The sequence below is a fragment of the Vulpes vulpes genome, chromosome 2 (assembly GCF_048418805.1).
Source record: "Vulpes vulpes isolate BD-2025 chromosome 2, VulVul3, whole genome shotgun sequence".
Lineage (NCBI taxonomy): Eukaryota > Metazoa > Chordata > Mammalia > Carnivora > Canidae > Vulpes > Vulpes vulpes.
Window position 1 is genome coordinate 138,621,621 of NC_132781.1, and position 24,992 is coordinate 138,646,612.

Consider the following 24,992-nt stretch of genomic DNA (forward strand, 5'->3'; position numbering starts at 1 on the left):
CCACAGGCCAAAGGGGAAAAACACAACATCAACCTATGTCTTGTACATCCTACAAAATTTAATTCAAGCTAGATTGCAGACTTCTGTGTAAAACATAAAACTACTGAACTTTTAGAATAAAACATAGGATAAAATCTTCAGGATCAAGGGGTAGGCAAAGAGTTCTTAGACTTGGCACCAAAAGCACAATCCATTGAAGGGAAAGTTGATAATTTGGACTGCGTTGAAATTTTTAAATTTTGCTTTGTGAAAGATCTTGTTAAGTGGATGAAAAGACAAGCTACAGACTGGGACAAAATATTTGTAAAATACATAACTGAAAAAGGAGTAGTATCTAGAATATATAAAGAACTCTCAAAACTCAACAACAAAAAAGCAAATAATCAAACTAGAACATGGACAAAAGACATGAAGAAACATTTCACTGAAGATGGCACACAGATGGCGAATTAGCACATGAAAGGATGTTCGACAACATTACCCATTAGGAAAATGCAAATTTAAACTGTAATGAGATATCACAACACACTTCATCAGAATGGCTTTAAAAAACTAGAAAAGTAGTGATGACCATAAATGCTGGCAAGGATGTACAGAAACTGGATCATTCATACATTGCTGGTGCGAATGTCAAATGGGATAGCCATTCTGGAAAACAATTTGGCAGGGTTTTTTTTTTTTTTTTTTTTTTTTAACTAAACCCAATTACCATATGACCCAGTAATTGCACTCCTAGGCATTTATCCCAGAGCAATAAAGACTTATGTTTGCACAAAAACCTGTACATGAACATTCATAGCAGCTTTATTCATAATAGTTACAAACTGGAAATAACCCAGATGTCTTTCAAAGGATGCACAAATAAACAAACTGTGGTACATCCATACCATGGAATACTACTTGGTGGTGGAAGAAATGAACTATTGATACATGCAACAACTTGGATGAATTTCCAAAGATTTATGCTGAGTGGGGGGAAAAAAGCCATTTCCCAAAGATCACATACTCATGATTCTAATTTTATAACATTCTGGAAATGACCAAAGTATAGAAATAGAGACCAGATTGGTGGTTGCCCCTGGGGGTGAAGGAGGGGTAAGGGTGGGAGGGCAGTGGGTATGGCTATAAAGGGCAACATGAGAGAGAGATCTTGGTGCTGATGGAAACGTTCCAAATCTTGACCTTTTCAATGTCAGTATCTGGGCTGCGATATTGTACTCTAGCACAAATGCCACCATTGAAGGAAACTGGGTAAAGGTACATGGATCTCTCTGTATTGTAGCTTACAATGTCATATGACTACAAATATCTCAAAATAAAACATTTAATTAAAAAATATTTAGGTGACAATAATGCACACAGAGAATGGATTGGGTGAAAATGATGAGGATAGAGAAGGAAGATATTTGTGAAACCTCATGCTAGAGAAGATGCTTTTTTCCCTAAAGTTTTTATTTATTTAGACAGAGAGAGTGTGTGCAGGTGAGCAAATGAGCAGGGGGGAGAGGGAGAGAGAGCCTCAAGCTGTCTCCCTGCTGAGCGTGGAACCCCATGCAGGGCTCTATCCCATGACCCTGAGACTATGACCCAAGCTGAAATCAACCTAACCGACTGAGCCACCCAGGCCGAAAGTCCTCCAGAGGTTTCTGGTGGCAAAAAAATTTGCTGCGATGGATCAAGTGCTGAGGGCTCTATGGGCTGTGGTTTGAGGCAAAGCAGGTGGGGTCATGTTTGGGAGATGCATGGGGGAGTTCAGAAGGTGGACACCCAGGCCAGCTTGGCCAGCAGGGACCAGCGCAGCTGCTTCCTCCCTGGCAGCATGGGGCTGGTTAGCTCAGGTCCAGGGTAGGAGGCTTTTGGGGGTCCTGGGGGCATCCTTGGTGGTCCTGGGCACCCACAATGACTATCCAGGGAAATGTCCAGGGAAAGGAAAGCAGCCCCCTCCTAAGAAGCTCCCTGGGCAAGCCTGGGCAAGGAGGAGGCCCAGTGTCTCGGAGGCAGGGTCAGGGACTCCATGGGTGAGTGCTGCGGTTCTGCCCTCCTCCCCCGCACGTCCCCCACCCCCACCCCCGCGCCCCTGCATTAGGCCTTTTTCTCTGAGGACACCTGGACAAGGCTTGGACTTGGAGGCATTTTCATTTCTCGTTTCTGTTGTTCAGGTGCGGCCTTTTGTTTCGTAGAGTTGGTCTAAAGCAGTGAAGAGTGGGCATGGAGACCACCTAGGCGCTACTCCCAGAGGTCCTGATTTCCTTTGGAGTGGGGAATGGGGGTACTGGGACAGGGAGGGAGGGGCTGGCAGGCTGCCAGGGGAGCTGACCTCTGGGGGAGAGGTGCTGTGGCGGCTCCAGGGAAGTGTGCGTGGAGGGTGGGGGACCCCCGAGGAGGTCTCGGGAGGCCGGGCCTGGACGGGGCCTGGGAATCCTACTGGGGATAGGGCAAGGGGTGAGTGTGCGCGCGATTTCCGAAGGCATCGGGAATTGAGATTTGGGGGCTGGGAGCTGTTTTTGGGTTCAGCTTTCAGGGGCTGGGAGGCGACAGGAGGCAGGGATTGGGGGCCCAGGGAGGGGCGGTGGGGCTGGGCGGGTTGCGGAGGGCGAGCTTTGGGGGGGCGCCGCGAGGTGGGGGGCGGGGGGCGGGGAGACTCCGGGCGGAAGCCGGTGTCCCGCGACTCGAAGAAATACGGCGGGGGCGGGCCCGGGGTGGGGGGCGGGGCGCGGGGACCGGGCGCGGGGCCGCGCCGCCGACCCCCCGCGGAGCCCAGCCGCGCGGCCGCGCCTCCGTCGCGCTCCCCGCCCCGAGCCGGCGCCGCCGCCGCCCCGCTGCCCCCGCCGGCCGCGCCGTGACGCGGGCATGAGCCTGGCCCGCCGCCCGCCGCCCGCCGAGCCAGCGCCCCGGGCCGGGCCTCGGCGCCCAGGTAACTCGGGGGGCGCGAGGCGGGAGGGGGCCCTAGGCCGCGCGCGAGCCCGCGAGCCCCTCGGCGACGCCGCCGAGAACTCTCGGAGCCGGTGGGGCCCACCTGCCCTGTCGGCGGGGGCGGAGGGCGGCCCCGGGGACCCGCGCTCGGCAGCACCCCCGGCGGCCCCTCCCCGGGCCCTGAAACTCCAGGCGCTCCCCCTAAGGTCCGGGCCTGCGCTCACCCCTGCCCCGCACCAGCCGCCGGCCAGTCGCAGCCCCGACCCTACCTGCCTCCCCACTTTCCTGCCCCCCATGGCCTGCTGTCTCTCAGCTCCCCAGATTCCAAGAGACTTCTGTACCGCAGCCCGCTGCCGACCCCACCTGCAAATGGTTGCTGTCCTACAACTTAAACTCATGGCCAGCTCCCCTCGTTTCCTGGACCCTTCCTCCCCTGGCCAGGGGAGACTGTCCACCTTCTCGCCGGAGCCCCCAAGGCCCTGCTTCTGGTTAAATGCTTTCTGTCACTGCAAAGAGGGATGAGCAGAGGCTGAGCACCACCTGGGTGATGTGGGCAGAGCAGGGACTCTGTGCAGCCTGCCAGTCCCGAGCTTTTGGGTGCAGGACAGTTGCCAGGATGCTTGGATGGAGCATTGGGGGTTTAGGGGTCTGCAAGTCAAGGGCAGTGAGAGGCCCAGCAGGATTCATGGCAGTGGTTAGAGGCTGGTCTTGTTTAGTGCAGATTCTTTTCTGGTCCCTCTCAGAGAGATGTGGCTCAAGCGCTGGCCTCTTCTGCCCCTCTTCCAGGATGGGTTTCAGGAGCTGTGCCTCCTCCCACCCAATTGCTTGCCTCTCTGTTCTTGGGTGCTGGCTACTTTTAGCTCTTCCTTCCTGTGCAGGGCAGCAGGGCTGAGCATGACCTCACCCTACAACCCTGACCAAGGTAGGGCAACCCGGCTGGGCCTGGACTCACTGTCAGCGGTACTGTCTCCCCCAGGCAGCTTTGAACTGAACTGGGTCTGGGGCCCAGCTGGTTCTCCAGGAACAACAGTTTGCTGGTCGTGACAGCCAGCCCTGGGAAAGCCCTGGGACCCAGGGAAGTGGGAGCCCATTGCTACTTACATGCCTCTGGAAGTTGAGCTGAGTCCTCCCAGGTGGATATGGGTGGTGGTACGAGTAAGAATGAGGAGGACAAATCCTAGGGAGAATTGTTTTCAGTCCCCAATTATTTTTTTTAATAAATTAATTTTTTATTGGTGTTCAATTTACCAACATACAGAATAACACCCAGTGCTCATCCTGTCAAGTGGCCCCCTCAGTGCCCGTCACCCATTCACCCCCACCCCCCCTCCTCCCCTTCCACCACCCCTACCTAGTCCATTTCCCAGAGTTAGGAGTCTTTATGTTCTGTCTCCCTTCTTGATATTTCCCACACATTTCTTCTCCCTTCCCTTCAGTCCCCAATTATTGAGCACTTTGCACTAAGCCCCATTCTGTGCACTGGGATGGAGTTATCAACTAGGCAGATGAATCATTGATGTTCTAGAATGTTCTTGGAGATAGAAAGTGGCCAAGTAGCAAATGAAGAGATGAAGGAATAAGACAATGCTATAGTGATGTGTGCGATGAAGACAGTGAGGCTGGACAGCGGCTGACCGGGTGATCCAGGGAGGGCCTCTCTGAGGAAGTGTCATCTGAGCTGAGACCTGAATCAAGCTGGTTAATGAAGCTTGGACCGCGTGAGGGAACGGTGTTGTAGGTGAGGAGCAGCAAGTGCAGTGGTCCCGCGTGGGAGGAGTTAGGTATGTTGGGGAACAGATAGAAGAAGGCCGTGCATACGTAGCAGGGGGAGATGAGGCCAGAGGGTTGGTGAGGGACCGGGAGAGAGCCGAGTGGCAGTGTGTGCCAGCCCATAGCATTGCTTTCCTGACTTAAGGGCCCAGGACACCGTAGCGTTCAGATGTTCCCTCCCCCCTCTCTTCCTCTCTGTCCAGAGCCCCACCGTGGGTGAGACCTGCAGTGTTTGAGGTGGAGGTTCCATGAAGGGATTTGCATGGGTGGAGGCAGGGGGTGGGATGAGGGATCCTCTCCTGGCCCCTGATAATAATCACACGAGGGGGAGAGAGGGCCAGAGTGCAGGTGATGGGAAACATCCCTGGTGCTGGAGAGAATCCTGCCGATAGGATCTTTGCCATGGGGTGAGACAGCGAGACGACAGTGAGACTTGTCCAGGTAGGGCTGTCCCTGAAGCCCTGATAAGATCCTATCAGTCATGGAGTGGAGAGGCCCAGCCAGGCAGGCAGCCGCTCCTGCTCAGCCATTGGTTGCCAACAGCAGCAAGTAGCGTTTGTTCTGGAGCCAAAGCCTCCAGGCAGAACCCAGGTGCAGGGCGGGAGTGCTTAGAGCGGCTGCCCTATGGGGCAGGTGGACAGGGGGGCCTTGTCCCGCCCTCTCCTGGGCACTGGGGAGTCTCCCTGACCCCGTCCCACAGGACACCTGCCCATTCTGGGGAGAGCTGGGGGAAGGGGCCTTGGAATCTGGCTTTCTCTGGATAGGAGTCCTTCATGGCCTGGCTCAGGGTGGGCACCATCTCTGGTTGAGCAGCCATGTTGATGCCAAGCTGGGAGAAGGAATGGGGGGCCCTGCAGTGCTGAGGAGGCTGCTGGGCACTCTGCTTAGCTTTTCTGGGTATTTGGAGCTGAGCTCACAGGCCCAAGACCTCAGGCCTCGAATTGGCGCAGCATTCTTCCCGGCTGTGGGCTCCGCTCAGGAGAGGCCCTGCTGGTGGTAGCCCAAGAGTGATGGGGAAGGTGGCCCGAGGGGTGGCAGGGAGGGGCAGCCTCAGCCCTGTTCCTGGCCTTCTGAGCTCCACCGCGCTACACTCCCTGATGCCCAGTGGACCTGCACAGTCTCCGCCTGGGCCACCTCTCCAGCTTAATGCAATGCCGTCCCTCAGGGGGATGTGTTTGTTCTGGGTACCCCCCACACCTGATCCCACTCCCTGTCAAATTTGTGCATCCATCTATTGGCCTTTCCCCCTCCCTTACTTCCTTCACTGTACCATTTTGGATCCCAGGCTGGGTCTTAGTCTTGCAGACTTCATTAGGGACAGAGTGTGGCCAGGTGAGCCGCCAAGCCCTTTGCCACCCAGGATCCCCGTGGAGATGGCTTATTTCTGTGGGGCTGACTCTAGGGCTCAGGGTGTGGGCGTGTGGACAGACTGAGCGGCGGTACTCCTGAGGGCTTGGCGTCACAGTCTCTTGGGAAGGTAGCTGGTTGGTGGAGCCATGACCAAAGGCCCGCACTGGGCAGGTGGAAGGCTTGGTTATGGTGCATTCACAGCCTTTGAAATAAAAATAGCCTTAGTTTTCGAGGCAGAAGCTCTTGGGCTCAAGAGGGCAGACAGGGGCCCATGGATTTATTTCCTCGTTTAAAGTAAGTGGATTTATTCTCATTTTTTTACTGCTGGGGAAACTGAGGCACAGGGGAGTGAAGTAGGTGCCCAGAACCAGCAGCCCGCTAGATTCACATTCCTGGCTGTGCCGCCTCCCACTGCCTTGAGGGAACCCACTGGCCAGCCTGCTGCCTTGTGAGTGACCAGCCTGCTGCGGTCTTGGAGGGCAATTTTATGGAGGTGGCCCTTGCTGTGGGGGCAGGGCAGCCCGTGGGCAGGCAGAGTCAGAGCGGGGAGACCTTACTCGTCTCCCACCGCCAGAGCCCAGGTGCCGCAGGGCTGTATGGGGTCAGTGCTGGGGTGGGGACCCCAGGTCAGCCTTTATGGGAAGAAGGCAGAGCACTTGGGTGTCCCACCTGGGAGGGTCTGAACAGAGAATGAGCAGGCCGGGAGGCAGCTGAGGATGTGCTGAAGAGACTGTCAGGTTCAGGGAGGACAGGGGAGCACCCCCCACCCCCGGTCTGTGTGTGCCCACTGGGGTAGGCCCATCTGTTCCTTGTTAGGGATTCAATAGACAGTCCTCCAGGAGAGTAATTAATGCCACGTTGCTGGCAGATCCAGCAGCATGCCTGCCCCAGGGCTTCATCCTGGCAGCACAGATGCCCAGCTGACCCCAAAAATGCTGCCCTGTTCCCACCTAGCAATCCTGGAGACACGGGCGGGGGTGGGGTGCATGGACCCTGTTGCCGGCAAAGCCCTGTCGCTGAGCCTGGATGGCAGAGAGGGCTTAGGTGGTGGTCGGCAGCACAGGACATTCCCCCCAAACTGCCCCACCCCCTCACCTCCTCACCCCCCACCCCCCTCCCGGGGCCTGCCTGCAGCACGGCTCTAAAACTCCTCACTGTTGGCTGTGCCTTAGACTTGCTCTGTGACCTCAGCCATGCTGCTTATCCTTTCCGGGCAACTTTCTTTTCCCCATCTGTAGAATGGGTGTTGGACTGCGTCATTGCTGAGACCCCTCCCCCAGCCCAGTCTGAGTCTCAGCTGTTCATATGCCTGATTCTGAGTAGCCCTGCTGGCACCTCCATTTCCTGCTGGGTAATGACTTCGCCTTGGTGCTCCTCACAGCTCTCTGGCTGTGTCCTCAACCCCGGGGCCAGGTGACGGCTGGTTCTCTCGGTAGTTAACTCCTGCCCGTGCTCAGGGCATGGGGCACTGGGTGGCCTGGCCGGCGCTCACACAACCAGCCGGTTTTCCTAGCACCAGGGCCAGGGCGAGGTGACTGCTTCCCCGGTGGCCACCTCCAGCCGGCCCAGCACATTCCTCAGGCTTATCTGGGGGCCCGCCCCGCCGGACTCTGCCCTCCCACCCAGGAAGCGGCACCCAGAGGAGCTGCTGAAGAGTTCCAGGGCCCGGAGGAGGGTCCAGTGGGCTTGAGTCTCGGCCTCCCCCGCCACCCCCGCCACCCGGGGCTGGAGAGGACCAGGTAGAGAACGGGGTGGGGCGTAGGGATGGGGGGAGCTTCTGCTGAGACTGACACGGCGACTTGTCCTGCACCTCGGGAAGCCTGGGCTTCACTGGGACACCAGACTGTGCGGTCTCCTGGGATCCCCCACTTCCCCCTCTTGGAAGGCTGTCCCGTGAGGCTCCTGCGAGGGGGGCCTGGCTCTGGGCCGGTCCCCCCAGTCACTGCAGAGCTGTAACGGGAGCTGGGGCGGCCCGCGGCCCCTGGAGCCCGCGCCAGGCCTCCCAGGAAGGGGTTAACCGCCAGCCCCGGCCTGAGGGAGGGGACTGGGCTGGACCATTTTCTCCTGCCGCCTCCACCTCGGTTTTCCTGAATGGTTCTGGCGTCCCGGGGTGGGGAGGGAAGGGGAGGAAGGCGGGCGGGGGAGGGGGAGGAGTGTGGGAAGAGGAAGGAGAAAAGAGCGAAGACAGCCAGGGGAAGAGAAAGATGTCACTGTCTAGTCTCCCTGTCATTTTTATTTCCAGCAGGCGCCGGGCACAGGAGCCGCTAGAACAATGCTGAGGCGGGCGAGGTGAGGAGCGCCGCCGGCCCGCGACGGAGCGTCGGAACAGGTGACAGGAGGCTCCGGAGCCGGCCACCCGGGCGGCCCTCCCCGCGCCGGCCCGGCGCCCCGGGGACCGCTGGGGGAGGCCATGGCGACCAACTTCAACGACATCGTCAAGCAAGGCTACGTGAGGATGAAGAGCAGGAAGCTGGGGGTGAGCCGCCAGGCGGGGGCGGGGTGTCCCCCGGGCGGTGTCGCGCACTTACAGTCGGCCCGACCGGGGCTGCCCGGCACGTGCCTCCCGCCCGCGCCCCCCGCACCCCGAGCCCTGCCAGCTGCCCGAGCCCCAGGAGCCCGGCCGCGGTGGCTGCCGACGACCAGCGGCATCCCTGCCATTGTTGAAGTTGTGGCCGTGCGGGCGTCTGAGCCCCAGACCCACCTCTCCCCTCGCCTGGCCTCCCCTCCCCTGGCCTCTGTCCTTTTAAGTCTCCCCGGCCTCCGTTGCTCCCTGTGTCCAGGTCCTTGGGTATTTATCTTGCTTGTCGCTTTCCTTGTTGAAAGAGTGTTTGGAGGGGACAGTGGTCGGCAGTGGGGCCGGGCAGTGGTGGGAGGGCACAGGGCGCGCAGAAGCTGGTGTTCTTGGGGTTCATGGATGAAAACTTAGGCCAGGATGGCCTGTGGCTCTGGGACAGGCTGCTTTCCTCCAAGTTGTTGGCTGGCGGTGGCTCCCTGCTGGCGGGGCGCCTGACCCAGAGCTGGGGTCTGTGGGAACAAGGCCTGAGACACCCCTCTGTGGGCATGTACCCTCTCTCAGCCTGCTCCTGGTGAGGATGATCCCCCCACCCCAAGAGGGCATGGGCAGGCCCTCCAGGGACCAACTTAATGACCTCGGGCGAGCGAGCTCGACCAAGAGCTGCCTCTGTTCCCCTGCTGACCCTCCCCCACCTCCAGGGAGGGGTCTTGGTAGCCGCACCCTCCCCAGTAGGAAGGTAACCCTCCTGATGGAGGGGGCCCAAGTCTGGGGTTTGGCCCGTGTCTGGTCTGTAGCTTCCTCCCCTCCCCCATTGCCCTGATGGGGGTGGGGTGAGATCAGACTTCTGAGGCTTCCTGGCTCAGCCTGAGTGGGGTGGGGGAGGACTAGGGTTCTAATAGGGCTTCCCTGCCCAGACACCGGACTGAAGCAGGGTGGTTCTTGCCCCTCACCCCCCATGGCCCTGCGGGGCCCTGTGGAGTATGTTCCAGCCCAAGAGACCAGGCCATGGTGGGCATCAGCCACCCTGCTATTGTCCTGAGAGAGGGATGGAGCCTGCTTGGAGCACAGAACAAGGAGAGGTGAAGCTAGAGCCCAGCTCCTAGTATGGCTCCTTGTTCCCACGGGCCTGGGTCTAGCAGTCCCCAGGGTCCACCTGAGCCAAGGCCCCATACATGGCAGAGCTTACCAGAAAGGTGAGCCCTAGAGGCAGCTACATGGATTTGATTCTAGGAGGAGACCTGAGAACCAAGTAGCCTACAGGTGGGCACAGCCCAAGGGAATGGCTGGGAGCTGGGGGTAGTCGCTCTGGTTTAGGTCCTCCTGGGTCCCGAGGATTCAGCTCCCGGCTGCAGGTCTGATATGAGGAGCTCAAGCACCAGGTGGTTCTTGTCCCAGAGCAGCCATTCTTGTCTCAGCTCACAAAGGTGAGCTGGGAGGGGCTGGGAGAGATGAGGAGCAGACCCTCCTACCTACCCGGGCCTTCCGCTGGCAGAGCTGTAGCAGTGTTTCTGTTTCTGAAGTGCTGATCAAAGACCATGAGAAAGTGGGGAAGGAGGGCTCTTGAGCACAGTGGCTCCCTGGGGCTGTGCGTGTGTGTGTGTGTGTGTGTGTGTGTGTGTGTGTCTGTAACCAGGCAACCAGGTTGCTCAGGCCCCTGGGCCTTCTGCCCCAACACTGCAGGCTCCACGGAGCCCAAGCTGGGAGGGCGGATCTGGGTCGGCCGCCTTCATTCACTCATCCATCCATCCATCCATCCATCCATTCATTCACGGTCTCTTCGTATGGTCATTCACTCGTTCAGCAGAGCTGTGCTAACAAGGTTACCAGGATGGGAGGGAAGATTCTGAGAGGAAAACACAGTCTCTATCCTAAAAGAGCTCCCCAGGTGAGAGCTGAGGCCTGCTGTGGTTTAGGTAGACAGGCCAGGGACAGAGCCAGGGCCATGGGTAGGAGGGCAGAGATGCCTCTTAAGAGTCCCAGATAGGAGCCATTCATGGCCTGGTTCTGAGAGGCTTCTTGGGATGGGGACTGCCTAGGCCCACCAAGTCTGGGGCCCTGCCTGCCCAGGACCTGATGCCCGCACAGCAGAGCAGGATGTGGAGGGGCTGCAAGCTTGGGGCTCTGCATCCTCCTTGCTTTGTCCACTCTGCCCTGGCACCCCTCAGTCTCCCTGTTTGTCAGCAAGATGGTGTACAGAGATTGCTTGGGAGTGGGCTCTGCAAGGCTTCTGCAGTGCTGACAGTAGGTACATCCCAGCCAGACTCTGGGCTGGAAGAGAGCCTGGGATGGAGGAAGGGGCGGGGAAGGGAGAGCCAGCAGTCTGGGCAGGTGGCTAGGCCACCCCTCAAGGGGTCTGACCAGCCAGACCTGGAGCCTGGTCGGCTTCCTGCACCCTGGCTCCTTGCCTATCAGGAGTGCATGAAGCTACAGAGAATTTAGGTGGCTTCAGGCACTTGGTCATTGGCAGTGGTTGGACAGGAGGGAACCTCGCCTGGGAAGGCACCATGCTCTGGGGTAAACCCAGGTTCTTGGCTCTGCCCTTTTACTCTGGGAGCCTCTGGTTTCCAACTGGAACAAGGAACTGATCCTGGCTCCCTACACTACAGGGTGTCAGAGAATGAGGAGGTATCACCCACATCAAGAGCCACCAGCCAGCTCTGAGAACCAAGGGCTGGGGTGATATACAGGCTGCAAGCACGTGCAGGGGAGTAGTCCCTGTCCTGGGCAGGATGTTCATGCAGTGGGCTCCAAGTACCAACTCTGGGCCTAGCCAGCTTTTTAAAAACACTGGCACCACCCTTTTTTATCAGCTGTTACTTCTCGGTACCTCAATTTCCCTATCTGTAAAGTGCAGATGATAATCAAACCAATCTCAAGAGTGACCCTGAGGTTAACTGTGAAGAGTGCTAGTAAGCACAAATGGGAAGCACTCAATAGATGTTGGCTATTTATATTATAAAGCCTAGAGCTGAGCACACAGCACAGGGTGATTGAGAGCACCCTTTGCAGAACAGCCTTTCTCAGAGCCCACAAAGAAACACTTGCTTTCTCAATTTGGGAGGAGGAGTCCCTGCTGGTGTCAGCCATCCCCAGGTTTTCTCCTGGGCTGGGTCTCTGGGGAAGGCTGTGTAGCACTGCCCTCTGCGGTAGGCAGCGGTAATTTCAGGGCCATGTTGGCTGGGAGTGGTCCCGGGAGGCCTGATCCCCCTGCTGTCTTGGCCCACAGATCTACCGGAGGTGCTGGCTGGTGTTCCGGAAATCCTCCAGCAAGGGGCCCCAGCGGCTGGAGAAGTATCCAGACGAGAAGTCAGTGTGCCTCCGAGGCTGCCCCAAGGTTAGGGGGCCTGGGCCCCAGCTCCCCCCAGTCTGTAAGCAGTGATGGTTTGCGGAGTCCCAAGGTCTGAGAGCACCCTCCTGGGGGTGGCACAACTGTGGGGGAGGGAGAGGGAGGCACTCCAGCCTGGCTCAGTCCCTTGTGGATGCTGTCCCAGGTGACTGAGATCAGCAACGTCAAGTGTGTCACTCGGCTCCCCAAGGAGACCAAGAGGCAGGCGGTGGCCATCATATTCACTGACGACTCAGCGCGTACCTTTACCTGTGACTCAGGTGAGGAACTGGGGCTGCCAGCTTCCATCCAGCCTCCTCTGGGCCAGTCATGGTCCAGTGGTCCAGTCGGGAGTTGGTAGAGCAGGCCCAGCAGAATCCACTGGCCTTGCCCTCCAGGCCCTGCGTGGTGGTATACTTCAGACTGAGGCAGATGGGGTGGGCTGCGGGGGGGCCCCTGGGTTGGCACGAGGTACCATTTTCTCTAGAGCTGGAGGCAGAGGAATGGTACAAGACACTGTCTGTGGAGTGCCTGGGTTCACGACTCAACGACATCAGTCTGGGAGAGCCGGACCTCCTGGCCCCAGGAGTGCAGTGTGAGCAGACAGGTGAGGCCCGGCGCTACTTGCAAGGGGGCAGGGGGTGGGGGACGGGAGAGGAGTCCTCCCCTAGGGAGGCTCCAGGCCTGCTTCTCTCCCACTCCAGACCGCTTCAACGTCTTCCTGTTGCCCTGTCCCAACCTGGACGTGTACGGCGAGTGCAAGCTGCAGATCACCCACGAGAACATCTACCTCTGGGACATACACAACCCCCGCGTGAAGCTCGTCTCGTGGCCCCTCTGCTCACTGCGTCGCTATGGCCGGGATGCCACACGCTTTACCTTCGAGGCTGGCCGGTAGTACCCTCTCACCTCCCCACCCTGTCCCACCACGGTCAGGCTGTCAGCTGCCATTCACTCTGTGTCTGACACTGTGCTGGGAGCTTATTTATCAGCATAGAAAACCAGAGGGAAGGTAAAATCCCCCTTTTACAGATGAAGAAATTGAGGCGCACGCCAGGCAGGTCAAGCACAGCTGTGAACCAAGTCAAACTGCTTGGGCTCACCTGAAAGGCTGGCGCTGGCACGTACAGCTCCGCGTGTGAGGACTGAGGCTTTGTTTCTTCACTGTCAAATAGGGGGGTGATAAGGGTACCCATCCTCGCAGAATTACAGTGAGGCCTGGGCACCTCATAGCTTGAGCGCTGGAGCCGGTAGGCCGAGGCTTATGCTCGGTATAACCCTGGCTCAGTTATTGACCATCTGTGTGCCTATTTCCTCATATGCAAAACAGTTTGAGACAATTCCTAATAGACGAAACCGTAATGGTGTGAGAGACGACTGGGCTAATTCTTGTTAAGCATTTACATCACTGGTACACAAAGTGCCCAGCACGTTTAGGCTGTGTGGACAGTCCCCTGCTCCCCAGCAGGTCAGGGTTTGTGGAACGAGTTTGTAGCGCTGGAGAGCCTGACCACGCCCTGGGTGCCCCTCGTGTCCCTAGGATGTGTGATGCCGGTGAAGGGCTCTACACCTTCCAGACCCAGGAAGGGGAACAGATCTACCAGCGGGTCCACAGCGCCACCTTGGCCATTGCTGAGCAACACAAGCGCGTCCTGCTGGAGATGGAGAAAAACGTGAGGGTGAGGCATGGGCATCAGCCAGTCCAGGGTACTGGGGAGGCTGGAGGGCTGGCAGGCCGAGTGCCTGAGTTCACCAGTGGTCTCCAGAGAGGCGGGCAGGGTATTGATCAGGCCGGTGGCTGGGAGGAAGCCACAGCCCCCAGGGCTAATGGGAGGGACCCTCCCCTTCTTGGTTCCACAGCTGCTGAACAAGGGCACGGAACATTACTCCTACCCCTGCACACCGACTACCATGCTGCCCCGAAGCGCCTACTGGCACCACATCACAGGCTCCCAGAATATTGCTGAGGCCTCCAGCTATGCCGGTGAGTCCCCGCAGTGTCCTCCACTCCCCTGCCACAAGGCTTTGTGGAGGACAGGGCCTCTGGCCAGGGGTCCTCTGACCTGCACCTGAGTCCTGAACTTGCCTCTTTGTCCACAGGTGAGGGGTATGGGGCAGCCCAGGCTAGCTCAGAGACAGACCTCCTCAACCGATTCATCCTGCTAAAGCCAAAGCCCAGCCAGGGGGACAGCAGCGAGGCCAGGACCCCAGCCCCGTGACAGCAGGGCTGGCACACCCAGGACTGCTGGGGCTGCCTGTTGCTGAGCTGGCTGCGGCATACTGTGGACGGCCTCAGGGGGCTGCTGGCCAAGACCTGGAGCAACGGAGCAAGCTGTCCCTTCCCTGCCCCCAAGGGTGAGGCTGGACCAAGGCAAAGGGCTGGCCACACCACCAGAGCATGTGAGAGGGGCTGGAGCTACTGTGGGACTATATACTGTTCATGATTTTAATATATATGGCTTATGACATATTCTATATTAATGAGATTTCCCCCCTCCCTCCCCGATACCACATATACATTTTTTAATCCCCTGACCAGGTCACAGTCAAGGCTGTTTTTGAATGTGAGGGCAGCTGTTCCCTGGCCCCCATAGTACAGCCCTCCTGCTGCCAGGACTTGCTTGAGCTGCCAGGACCAGAGGAGGCAGACAGAGCTCCCGGCTGGTGCTGTAACTGCTGGCTCTCCCCGGGCAGCCCAGGGGCTAAGACGGCAGGTGGCTTCTCAGTTCCTCTGGGCTCAGGGTGGCAGCTTACACTGTGCCACTTGGCAGCCTTGCACTTGGGAATTTTAAGCAGAGGTGACATCTGGTTGACACCTCAGGTGAAAATCTGGGTTCAAAATAGAATTTTTGCCCAGGCGCCTTCCTGCTTAGTAGGCTAAGATACCCCAGGGTTAGGGGTGCTGGTTACCTCAGCCAGGTGGAAGACGGCCAGTCCTGAGCTCTTCCCTGCCCGAGAGCCAGCCCAGGAGGGCAGGCTGCAGCAGGACTGCTGTGGGGAGCACACCTGCTGCCCCTCTCACTGACCCAGGGTAGATGATGTCCTAGCAGAGGAAGCCCCTCTGCCCTGTCTGGCCACCCTCTGGCCAGCCGAAAGCACTCAGAAACCGAGCCCTTCCTATTTCCTCTTCCCCACATGGTGCTGAGGCTCCCTGCTGAAATGCAATTAAAGCAATTGATTTTCTAGTGCTGGTATTTATTGACTACCTTGCAGAAGGGCTATCTTTCTATTCCCATCAAACCTTTGGTTGCGTGTGTGTTTTTGTTTTAATACTTTAGGGTTCTGATTTGTGGGAACAGATCTTGTTGTAAATAACCACTATTCAAGTTGGGGCAGGATACAGCAGGAGGCCTCTCCAGGAGAGCCCTGGATCCAGGGAGGGGTCACAGCCAGCTCAGCTCCAAACCTGACCAGGGCATGACCACCCAGAGGAATAAATTAGTCTGAAGAAGGGAGCCTGGGGTCAAAGGCCTTGGAGAGAGAAGGAGGCAGGGCTGGCTGGCTCAAGTTAGTGGCACGATGATGACGCATGAAGGAGATTATGTTGTGCTCTTTATTGCCAAAAATAAAAACTTTTAAAAAGACAACTCCTGTTAATAAATATCCCTTCCTTTCTGTACCAGATCTCTGGTTTGCTCCTGGCTTCTCCCACCGACTAATTAACTACTTTAGGCTACAGAGTCAAGGCCAGACCTTCAGTAAGGGCCTCACTCCCCAACTCCCAAACTTAAATCATCAGGCCACTGGCAGTGAAGTTTGTAACTGATGAGTAGAGAATGAAATACAGGGTTTATCTGGGGTGGGGGGCAGCCGGAGTCTAACACTATTCTTTAAAGGTAAATGAGGGATACTTGGGGAACTGAATGAAGTACCAGTACGCTGGCTCTGGGCAGAGACTGGAAGGGTTTGTAGGGAACCACTAGGTTCTAGGACTCAATCCTAACACCAGAAGCCCAACGCACAAATGTGAAAACTCCCAACATTTGGACAGGACAGAAAGGGTTTAAAGACCCCAAATGACCAGAAGAGGAGTCTAGCTCTGTGGTTCTAAGACACCCCCCCTCCCCCCGCCAAATCTCCCTAGCACATTATAAAATGGGCTAGAAGGGATGTTCTGGGATGCTACTGGTACTTAGTGGGCAGAACCAGGGAAGCTAGAGGTCTAGTAAAACCTGCATTGCCTCAGATACCAGTGGCACCCCTGGCCATCTGTGCAACTAAGCAAGGCTGGGAGGGGACTCCTTTTTCCCCTCCACTACCTTTCTAGTGGGTAATGATGGCTTGCCAAGCAGCCTGAGCGACAGCTGTCCAGACTCCAGAAGCTAGAAGAATCTCTGGAGAGAATAGAGAGCCAGCTACTGGCCTAGATCCCCCCCTTTTTGCAGAAACAGGTGAGCTGCCGCTAGTTTATGGTCAGTACATCACTCTGGATCTCGTGGCTTAACTGGGTCTGTAGATCACTTAGTTTCTTCTTTAATCCAGAGAGGGCTGAGAGGACAATTGTTTCAGGGCGCAAAGAGCCACAGGACTCCACGTTGTAATAAAACCTACAAAGAAGAGTCTGGTGAGAGCTCTCCACGAGGCAGGCTGGCTAGCCCAAGCTACAGCCCTGGACTGTGCTCTCTCCCTTCTGGGTCTGGACTCCTTTCCCACCTGAAACCTAGCATTGCCCCAGAGTTGACCTCCAACTTCTTACTAACAGCAGTCCTAATGCATATTACAGGACTTCAAGGAGGCCACGGCCACCTCAAAAAGCTACCGGGGAAACCTCAAAACACTTGAGTGGATGTGTTCCACACAGAGGAGAAACACGAAGGTTCAATGAGCAGTAGCACATGCTCCAGCGTTCTGATATTCACCATCAGAAGACAGAGGCATTTCTGGCTCTGGACTGAGCCGTCTCTCTCAGAGTGGAGGGGAGTGGCTAACAGGAGGGACCCCCTGTCCCTCAGTGACTAGGGGGAGGATGATTGGCTTTGGGATGTGCACAGGGCATGGGGCTCTGCAGTTCTCGGTCCTCCCTCAGCTCGAGGGCACCAGGATGTGAGGGAAGAGTCTTCCCAGCTCAGAACCTGCGTTGACACCACCTGTTCTTCCTCACTTCATCTTCAGGTGCTGGACCGGGGTCTTACCTTTCTGGCTTGCCATTGGGGTCGTAGGGAGCCTGTGACTCATCTTCATCCAGCTCTGAGTACTCACTCTTGGGCCTGAGGTCAAATACAGGTCAGCACAGGTAGTTACTGCTGCTTTTGGGGCACTGCTATCCACAGTGAGCCTGCCCCCAACACGGTCACTAGGGGCCATTTCCACACCAACCCACCCTGCCTTCACTTCCAACAAGAACATACCATTCCTCGGGCTTGGGGTACACGGTGTGCCTCAGGGCATTGTCAGGATCATATTCAAAAGCTACCCCAGCAGTAGGGTTCCACTTAGCATGCTCCTTGCCAAAGCCCTTTTTGGCATAGGCTCGAAGTCTTAGCTCCTGGCCTTTCCTCAGCTTGACAATGAGGATGTCTACAGAGAAAGGTGGAAGTTAGTCATGGGCCAGTAGAGACATGGTCCCCTCAATTCTGACCTGGAATGCCACACAGAAACCAGGCAGCATGAGAGGCTGTATTGGGTCTCTGCCTCTCTGCTGGCCTGCAAAACGGCAGGTTGGGTAAATTTCACACACTCCTTCCAGGTCCTTACCGTCCTGCTCCACATAATCATTGGGGTCATTATCTCGGTTCCGGGATGTCACCTGTAAGTCCAAACAGAGGCATTTATTAGCTGTTCACTTCCCCAGTCACCTCTTCCAGCACCTGCCAAACCAGGGACAGGATGCCTGGGAATGGGGTGGGGGGGGGGGGGGGAGAAGTACCTACTAGGACTAAATCTGTGCTGGAGCTGGACTCCAACCTCCACCTCAAGGCATGGTGACAGCCTTCTCAGTCAAAACAGTACTGTGGCCTTTAAAAGGGTTCTTGGGTGACAGGATGGGCAGGCACACAGTACCAACAATGCTCCTGTCCACCATTATTAGTGCTCTTTAGGCACCAGACTCAGAGGAAGGCAGAGGGTAACACAAGGAAAATCCCCATCTTGTAAGAAACCACCCGAATCTGGCCCATTTCGAGCCAAAAAGAGGACAATGAAGATCCTGGGTAAGGAGGGTGTGGTGAGACACTGACCGGAATGACCCGAGGGCTGTTGGAGATGAGGTCTCGAGACGTGACGTGCCGAGTCTGGTCTTCATTGCACCGCACATCAAGGGTGAACTCCACTGAGCACTCGGGGCAGAACTCCTCACATGTGCAGTCCTGACAGAGGCAAGAGGAGAAGCAGGAATGAGTTCACGGAGAGATGGTGAATCCTGAGCTTCCTGCTTTTCATACCCTTAAAATTTATCTGTAAAATGGCTGGTGATTGGCTCCAAGCTTCTGTGGGCCATGTCCATCTGGTACACCTATCTCACATGCCACTCAATGCAGGCACTTCCCAGTTCAGAGAGAACTATACCCACTGGCACCCTCATTTTCCTTCCACCTCTACCAGCTGCCAGGCCACTACTGGGGCAGACACTGCTAACATCTCACCCTGGCCCTCAGGGTGCTCTTCTTCAGAGAACCAAGGCATTAAGTAAAAGGATGATGCCTTCATGCTCTATAGTGCAGCTTCCCCTGCACCAAGTGGACTAGTACAGGAATGTCACCATCATTTAAAATAAAATGATCCAGGGCACAACACAAAAATGTACCTTTCAAGTTCTAGACTACTAACCTTTTCTTAAAAACGAACAAAAATCTTTCCATTATGGAAAACTTCATACATTCACCAGAGCAGAGCAAGTCTAAGAAGCTGACACCATCTAACCATCACTCAGCTCCAATAACTACCAATAGTTCTGTAAGCAACTGACACTGGAAACAACCCATTCCTCTGTTAGGGACCATCTGCTACAGTGTTACTTTGGGCAAGAAGGGTTACTGGAATGTAACCAAGCAAACTGTTCTCCCCCTCACACCAGCAGGAAAATCTAACCTGCTTCTGATGCTTTTGAGAGGATGAGAGAGAACCAGGGGCCACATGTGCATAGTATGCAGTCATACACAGGTGAGGCAGGAAGGCAACCTAGAGCCTCATCAGAACTGTGAAATGAGGGTGCCAGGGTGGCCCAGTGGTTGAGCATCTGCTTTTTTTTTTTAAGATTTTATTTATTTATTCATGAGAGACACACACAGAGACGGTGGGGGGGGGGGGGGAGAGGGAGAGGAGAGAGAGAGAGAGAGAGAGAGAGAGAGAGAGAGAGAGAGGCAGAGAGAGAAGCAGAGAAACAGGCAGAGGGAGAAGCAGGCTCCATGCAGGGAGCCTGATGTGGGACTCGATCCCAGGACTCCAGGATCACGCCCTGGGCCAAAGGCAGGCGCTAAACCACGGAGCCACCCAAGGATCCCTGAGCATCTGCCTTTGACTCAGGTCGTGATCCCGGGGCTATGTCTCTGCCTCTCTCCCCCATCTCTCATGATGAACAAATAAATAAAATCTTTAAAAACATATACATATAACACAAAAGAAGAGAAATCTGAGATTAAGAGGCTAAAGAGGAGTATGTAGAACAACCAAATGCATGCACTAATCTTGGCTGGATGACTGACGCACAAACAAAAAGCAAGAAAGGGGCAGCCCGGGTGGCTCAGCAGTTTAGCGCTGTCTTCAGCCCAGGGTATGATCCTGGGGACCCGGATCAAGTCCCACATCGGGCTCCCTGCATTGAGCCTGCTTCTCCCTCTACCTATGTCTCTGCCTCTCTGTGTATTAAAAAAAAAAAAAAGGCCATGTAGGGGACAACTAGTAAAATCTGAATAAGGATGGTGCACAAATATGACAAGTTAATGCTAACACTCTTAGGCATGACAATATGGTCACATAGGAAAATATCCCTACTCTTCAGATAAGCGTGAAGTAGTTAGGAGAGAAGTGTCATAGTATCTGCAACTTTTTTTTCCAAAGGATTCAGCAAAAATAACATAGATAGGAAAAATAAAGCAAATGTAGCAAAATGTTAACTGACAACTAAAGGTGAAAAGTAAATAACGATTATTTGAGGTTTCTAAATTTTCTGCAGATTTTGAGAAAAAGCCAAAAAAAGAGTGGGAACCATACTGTCTTTGTTCACTAAATACTAGAAAAAAACTTAATGGACACTAGGTCAATGGGGCATGGGTACTTTTACCCAAGACATTGCCAAACTGCTCTTCAACTGGTTGTACAACTATCCTCACCAATATTTGTGACATTTCATTTTTGACAAAAATCTGTATGCAAATTGTTAGAATATGACAAGTTGTTTGACAGGAGTGAGCTTACTGGTCAGGTAAGCTCCACATATCTCTTTAAAAAAAAAATACAGATTTATAACATATATCAAATTTACCACCACAAAAATGACATGCCCTTGGGAATATCAGATGATGCGCTGATTCAGGATCACCCAAAGTCACCAAGAGAAAAGAGTCTCAAACTGTTACCTAACACAGCACTGGGGAAAAGAAGCAGGGAACTTAATCCTGTCCCACTCCTGCCAAGTCCAAGGCCTGTTAACATATCAGGGAATAAACATGACCCTCGAGGAAGGGGCATGTTTAATGAGCATTACCTACAGGGAGAGGCACATATCTGGCAGATGCCAACCTTCCAGTCTCTCAGGTGCTACCATGGGGGACAGTTCCCACTCCCTTTCTTTGTTCTCACCCTCCCGCCCCCCAAACTCTCCAACCCTCTGTTGACTCTCTTTAGCCTTCCAGGCTCCTATCACTGAGAAGGGCGCCCTGGAAAACAGTCTGAATAGATTAGACTCTGAAAAGGCACTGCCCCCACTGTTGAGTATAAATGGGTATTCTGGTGTATATCTCCCATCTTGTGTGGCTGGAGAGACTCCCTGATGCCCCTGAAGCCTAAACAATCTGAGGCCTATCAGAACTGAGGCCCTGTGTCTGCTTTAGGCTCTAGGAAACATCTCCACGATCTCCAGCTGGAAGTAAGAGGTCAGGAAAATGCCTCTGAGAACTGCTTCCTTCCTGCCCCTTCCGCCCAATTACACAACATACCCGGGAGTACTGCAGCTTGTCCACAATGTCATCACTAGTCAGGGGGATTAGTCCTGGAAGAAACAGAAACGCACTTTAAAGAAGTCCAAATCGAGAAAAGGGAACCCTCTTACACTGTTGGTGGGAATGTGAACTGGTGCAGCCACTCTGGAAAACTGTGTGGAGGTTCCTCAAAGAGTTAAAAATAGACCTGCCCTACGACCCAGCAATTGCACTGTTGGGGATTTACCCCAAAGATTCAGATGCAACGAAACGTCGGGACACCTGCACCCCGATGTTTCTATCAGCAATGGCCACAATAGCCAAACTGTGGAAGGAGCCTCGGTGTCCATCGAAAGATGAATGGATAAAGAAGATGTGGTTTATGTATACAATGGAATATTACTCAGCGATTAGAAACGACAAATACCCACCATTTGCTTCAACGTGGATGGAACTGGAGGGTATTATGCTGAGTGAAATAAGTCAATCGGAGAAGGACAAGCAGTGTATGTTCTCATTCATTTGGGGAATATAAATAATAGTGAAAGGGAATATAAAGGAAGGGAGAAGAAATGTTGGGAAATATCAGGAAGGGAGACAGAACATAAAGACTCCTAACTCGGGGAAACGAACTAGGGGTGGTGGAAGGGGGGAGGAGGGCGGGTGTTGGAGGGGAATGGGTGACGGGCACTGAGGTGGACACTTGACGGGATGAGCACTGGGTGTCTTTCTGTATGATGGTAAATTGAACACCAATAAAAATTAATTAAAAAAAAAAAAATAAAGAAGTCCAAATCGGGCAGCCTGGGTGGCTCAGCAGTTTAGCGCCGTCTTTAGCCCAGGGTGTGATCCTGGAGACCCGGGATTGAGTCCCACGTCAGGCTCCCTGCATGCAGCCTGCTTCTCCCTCTGCCTGTGTGTGTGTCTGCCTCTCTCTCTCTCTGGGTCTCTCATGAGTAAATAAAATCTTTGTTAAAAAGAAAAAAAAAAAAAAAAGAAAAAAAAAAAGTCCAATGGCAATGGCCAAGCCTAAAGGAGAACCTAGAAATCCCTATGGGAGTGAGGCTTCCTCCTCTGACGTCAGGCACAGCCCCCTCCCTCTCACCTTTCAACACCCAGCACTCACCAAGTCTGTGAGCGATGAACTCATCATGAAGAACTGAGGAATTGGCATCAATTTGGACCCAGTCAATGGCTAAAAAATAAGGCAAGCAAACATGCAGTTTAGCCACCAAATTTACTTAAAGACTTACAGCAGTTATTCTCCTGATTTAAAAATCATCTAATGCTTACTAAATTACAGAGGCCTGGGCCAGGCAGCCCGAGGCTGATTCTGCAGCTTGAGTGGGGACAAGGGATCTGCATTTTAACAAGATCCACATGCAACACAGCTCCCTTCCCTACTCAGATTTAATGCAGGGTGAGGGTAGGGGTGGGAGGTGTGCTGTCCCACTCAAAATATTGACTTAGAGAATACTAAGGGATACTAATCATGGGATTGGGAACATGTTTCCTTGAGCTGAATATTTCTGTAGGAAGCATGTATGTCTGCTATGCATGTCAACACCAAATCAAACACAAACTACATGGGCACTTAAAATAGAGAAAATCTCACAAGAAACAGACTTATGGTCCATATCTCATTTTATGATGCAATGACCAGATTACCCAATTTAAGTCTTTTTACCAACCAACTAACGTTTAAAGAATTCAATGGGCACAGCATACTAAGTATCAAATTCAATTCCGACCAGCAACGAGCTAATAAAGGTAAGGACTGTATTCCCACACACACACTTCACTTAAAAACATAGTCATTTATAAATAAAGTATCTATACGCAAACAAATTCATAAGTGGCCAACTACCAAATAAAGGGTGTGGACACTAGGAATGGGAGTCAGAAGACTAGACATTTAGGACCCAATCTGCTTTGTCCTGCGCTAATGCTTCCCCAACCCAAGTCAGATAAGACCCATGAGCCAAGCTTTTCTGTCTTCTTACTCCCTCCAACCCCACATGACCTTACCCTCCCTTGGGGAAGTTATGATCCTCTGAGCCTCCTATAAACCAAGCCTTGCCTGACCTCCACGAAACAGACACTAATACTCCCTCACAAAACTCTGACCAGACTAAAGACATTTGTCCTATTTTTGCCTTGTGTTGTATTTGTGTATGTCTTGTCTCTACCGCAGAGCTTTGAAAAATCAGAGAGGATGGAGTCTTCAAACGCCTTTGGCTTTCCCAGTGTGGCCTGCAATGTAACAGGTGCTCAGTATTACTTGCAGAACTGAATCTGTGGGAAGAGTGCCATTTAGACTTGTAACATCAGGGCTGCATCATAAAGCACAACTTCCTTATTTTACTCATGATAAAATTGAGACCCAGAGACTTGGAATGACTAGGGACGGGGGAGAACCAGCACTCCAAGCTCCAAGCTGAAGAAGTGACTGGGGATGACGATAGTGCAGACTGCGATGTTCTTTCATTTGCCAATCATTTGGCCTGCTCATTTCCTTAGGGAGTGCAGCAGCCGGAAGTTACACTTCGTTTTCCAACCCAAAGTTTGAGTCAACACTCAGAAAATACTTGTAATATTTATACACATGAAGAACACCCGAGGTGGGGTTGCTGGAACTAAAGCAGATCTTCCTTCCCCCAAACACCGCAAACGCTGCAGTCATACTTCTCCTGAACTGCTTGCTGATGCACATCTGTCCCACAGTCGTGTCATCTGTGGATTCGCCTCTGCCCTGCAACTTCACTGTGCGCTCCACAAGGGCAAGAACCCCGCACTATGCAGCTTTGGGTCCCCAGTTCCTAGCACACTGCCTGGCGCTTCTACGTTCCCTACGTGCAGCAGACGGGACGGTTCACACCCGAGTACGCAGACTCCCGTCCACTCTGCGCCGATCCGTACGTTAGGAGTGGACCCTAGCGGCCCCGGGCCGAGGGTACAGGGTCCGAGCGAATGCCCAGCACTGTTGTGTTCTCAGAGCCACCGCCGCGCCGCCCCAACCAAGGGCTGGGGGCAGGGTGTGCTCTGAGGTGTGCGGAGGGGGCTGGCCACGACAGGCGGCTTTCGCTTACCTATTATGGGCACCTCGGCGATGAAGACCCTCCGGATGGAGTTGGCCACCCTGAGGGATGCAAACAAAGCGGCGTGAGCGCGCCGCAGCCTCGACACCGACACCCCGCGCCCACCCCTCCCAAGGCGGACGCCCCGCTCTGCGGCCCGGCCCGGGCTCCAGCCCCCCGCGCTCCGCAGCCGCCCGCCTCCTCCCTCAGGGCCTTACGCCAGGTCCGTGTTCTCGATGATGAACTTGACATTCTCGTCGGTAAGCTCGGTGATCCGCACGGTGGGCTGGTTGGCATACGGCATGGCGCCCCCCGGCCCGCCGCCCGCTGGGACTCGGCGCCGCCGCCGCCGGAAGTGGGCCGGCGCGGCCCGCGCCGCCGGAAGTGGACCAGCGCGGCCCGCGCCGCCACCGCCGCCGCCTCGCGCTTACAGCGCCGCCTGTCGCCCGGAGGCCGCCGCGGCTCTGGGCCGCAGGTTCTACACTCCCCAGCGGCAGTAAGCGCACCGGGTCCAGCCAGGCGCGGGCGGGAATTGGCAAAACGTGTGCACGCCCTCCACTCAACAGTAACACTTCTAGGAATTCATACTGCGAAAATGCCCGCAGTCGTAAGCGAAGACAGGTTCGGGGGCGCTCCCTGCAGCACTGTTCATAACGGCCAAAGATAACAAAACGAACTGTCTGCTGACAGAGACCACGTTGAATACACGATCATAGGAATACTAGGATGCCTTTAAGGGAATGAAGTAAATCTGCACATTTATGGAAGAACATTAAGTGTAACTTCGTCAAAGTCTGGCTCATACTCTTCTGAAACTGCAGGAAGATATGCTTTTTATCTCAACGCATCATTCGCAGCTTGCCTAGTTATGGCAGGTGGGTGGTAGTCATCTCCACGCCTCGACTCTGCATGCCTGGCACAGTGCCCCTCAGAGGGTGGAGGCTTAAGACATTACCAAAGCTCCACCC

At 54.7% G+C, this 24,992-nt stretch overlaps 2 protein-coding genes across 2 annotated transcripts; one reads left to right on the plus strand and one right to left on the minus strand.

The window, feature by feature from the left end:
* Positions 1 to 2,773: 2,773 nt before the first annotated feature.
* Positions 2,774 to 15,460, plus strand: DOK4 (docking protein 4). The gene is made up of 9 exons (XM_026011808.2): positions 2,774 to 2,914; positions 8,276 to 8,509; positions 11,775 to 11,882; positions 12,040 to 12,154; positions 12,361 to 12,480; positions 12,578 to 12,767; positions 13,414 to 13,552; positions 13,734 to 13,857; positions 13,974 to 15,460. The coding sequence occupies exons 2-9, from the start codon at positions 8,444 to 8,446 to the stop codon at positions 14,090 to 14,092; spliced, it is 981 nt and encodes a 326-aa protein (XP_025867593.1). The 5' UTR covers positions 2,774 to 2,914; positions 8,276 to 8,443; the 3' UTR covers positions 14,093 to 15,460.
* On the minus strand, positions 15,409 to 24,393 carry POLR2C (RNA polymerase II subunit C). The gene is made up of 9 exons (XM_072750161.1): positions 24,243 to 24,393; positions 24,037 to 24,086; positions 22,074 to 22,142; positions 20,966 to 21,018; positions 18,050 to 18,178; positions 17,568 to 17,619; positions 17,222 to 17,390; positions 17,006 to 17,080; positions 15,409 to 16,420 (listed from the first exon to the last, which is right to left on the minus strand). Exons 1-9 carry the CDS (start codon positions 24,326 to 24,328, stop codon positions 16,276 to 16,278), a joined length of 828 nt encoding a protein of 275 aa, XP_072606262.1. The 5' UTR covers positions 24,329 to 24,393; the 3' UTR covers positions 15,409 to 16,275.
* Between the last annotated feature and the right edge of the window lie 599 nt (positions 24,394 to 24,992).

What these genes read in the sequence shown, in the direction of transcription:
- DOK4 (XM_026011808.2), top strand. Translation starts at nt 8,444, where the DNA reads ATGGCGACCAACTTCAACGACATCGTCAAGCAAGGCTACGTGAGGATG. An exon ending in GCCTCCGAGGCTGCCCCAAG is followed by an intron (nt 11,883 to 12,039) that starts GTTAGGGGGCCT and finishes ATGCTGTCCCAG; the next exon opens with GTGACTGAGATCAGCAACGT. An exon ending in AGTGCAGTGTGAGCAGACAG is followed by an intron (nt 12,481 to 12,577) that starts GTGAGGCCCGGC and finishes CTCCCACTCCAG; the next exon opens with ACCGCTTCAACGTCTTCCTG.
- POLR2C (XM_072750161.1), bottom strand. Translation starts at nt 24,328, where the DNA reads ATGCCGTATGCCAACCAGCCCACCGTGCGGATCACCGAGCTTACCGAC. An exon ending in ATCGAGAACACGGACCTGGC is followed by an intron (nt 24,087 to 24,242) that starts GTAAGGCCCTGA and finishes TGCATCCCTCAG; the next exon opens with GGTGGCCAACTCCATCCGGA. An exon ending in CGCCGAGGTGCCCATAATAG is followed by an intron (nt 22,143 to 24,036) that starts GTAAGCGAAAGC and finishes CTTATTTTTTAG; the next exon opens with CCATTGACTGGGTCCAAATT.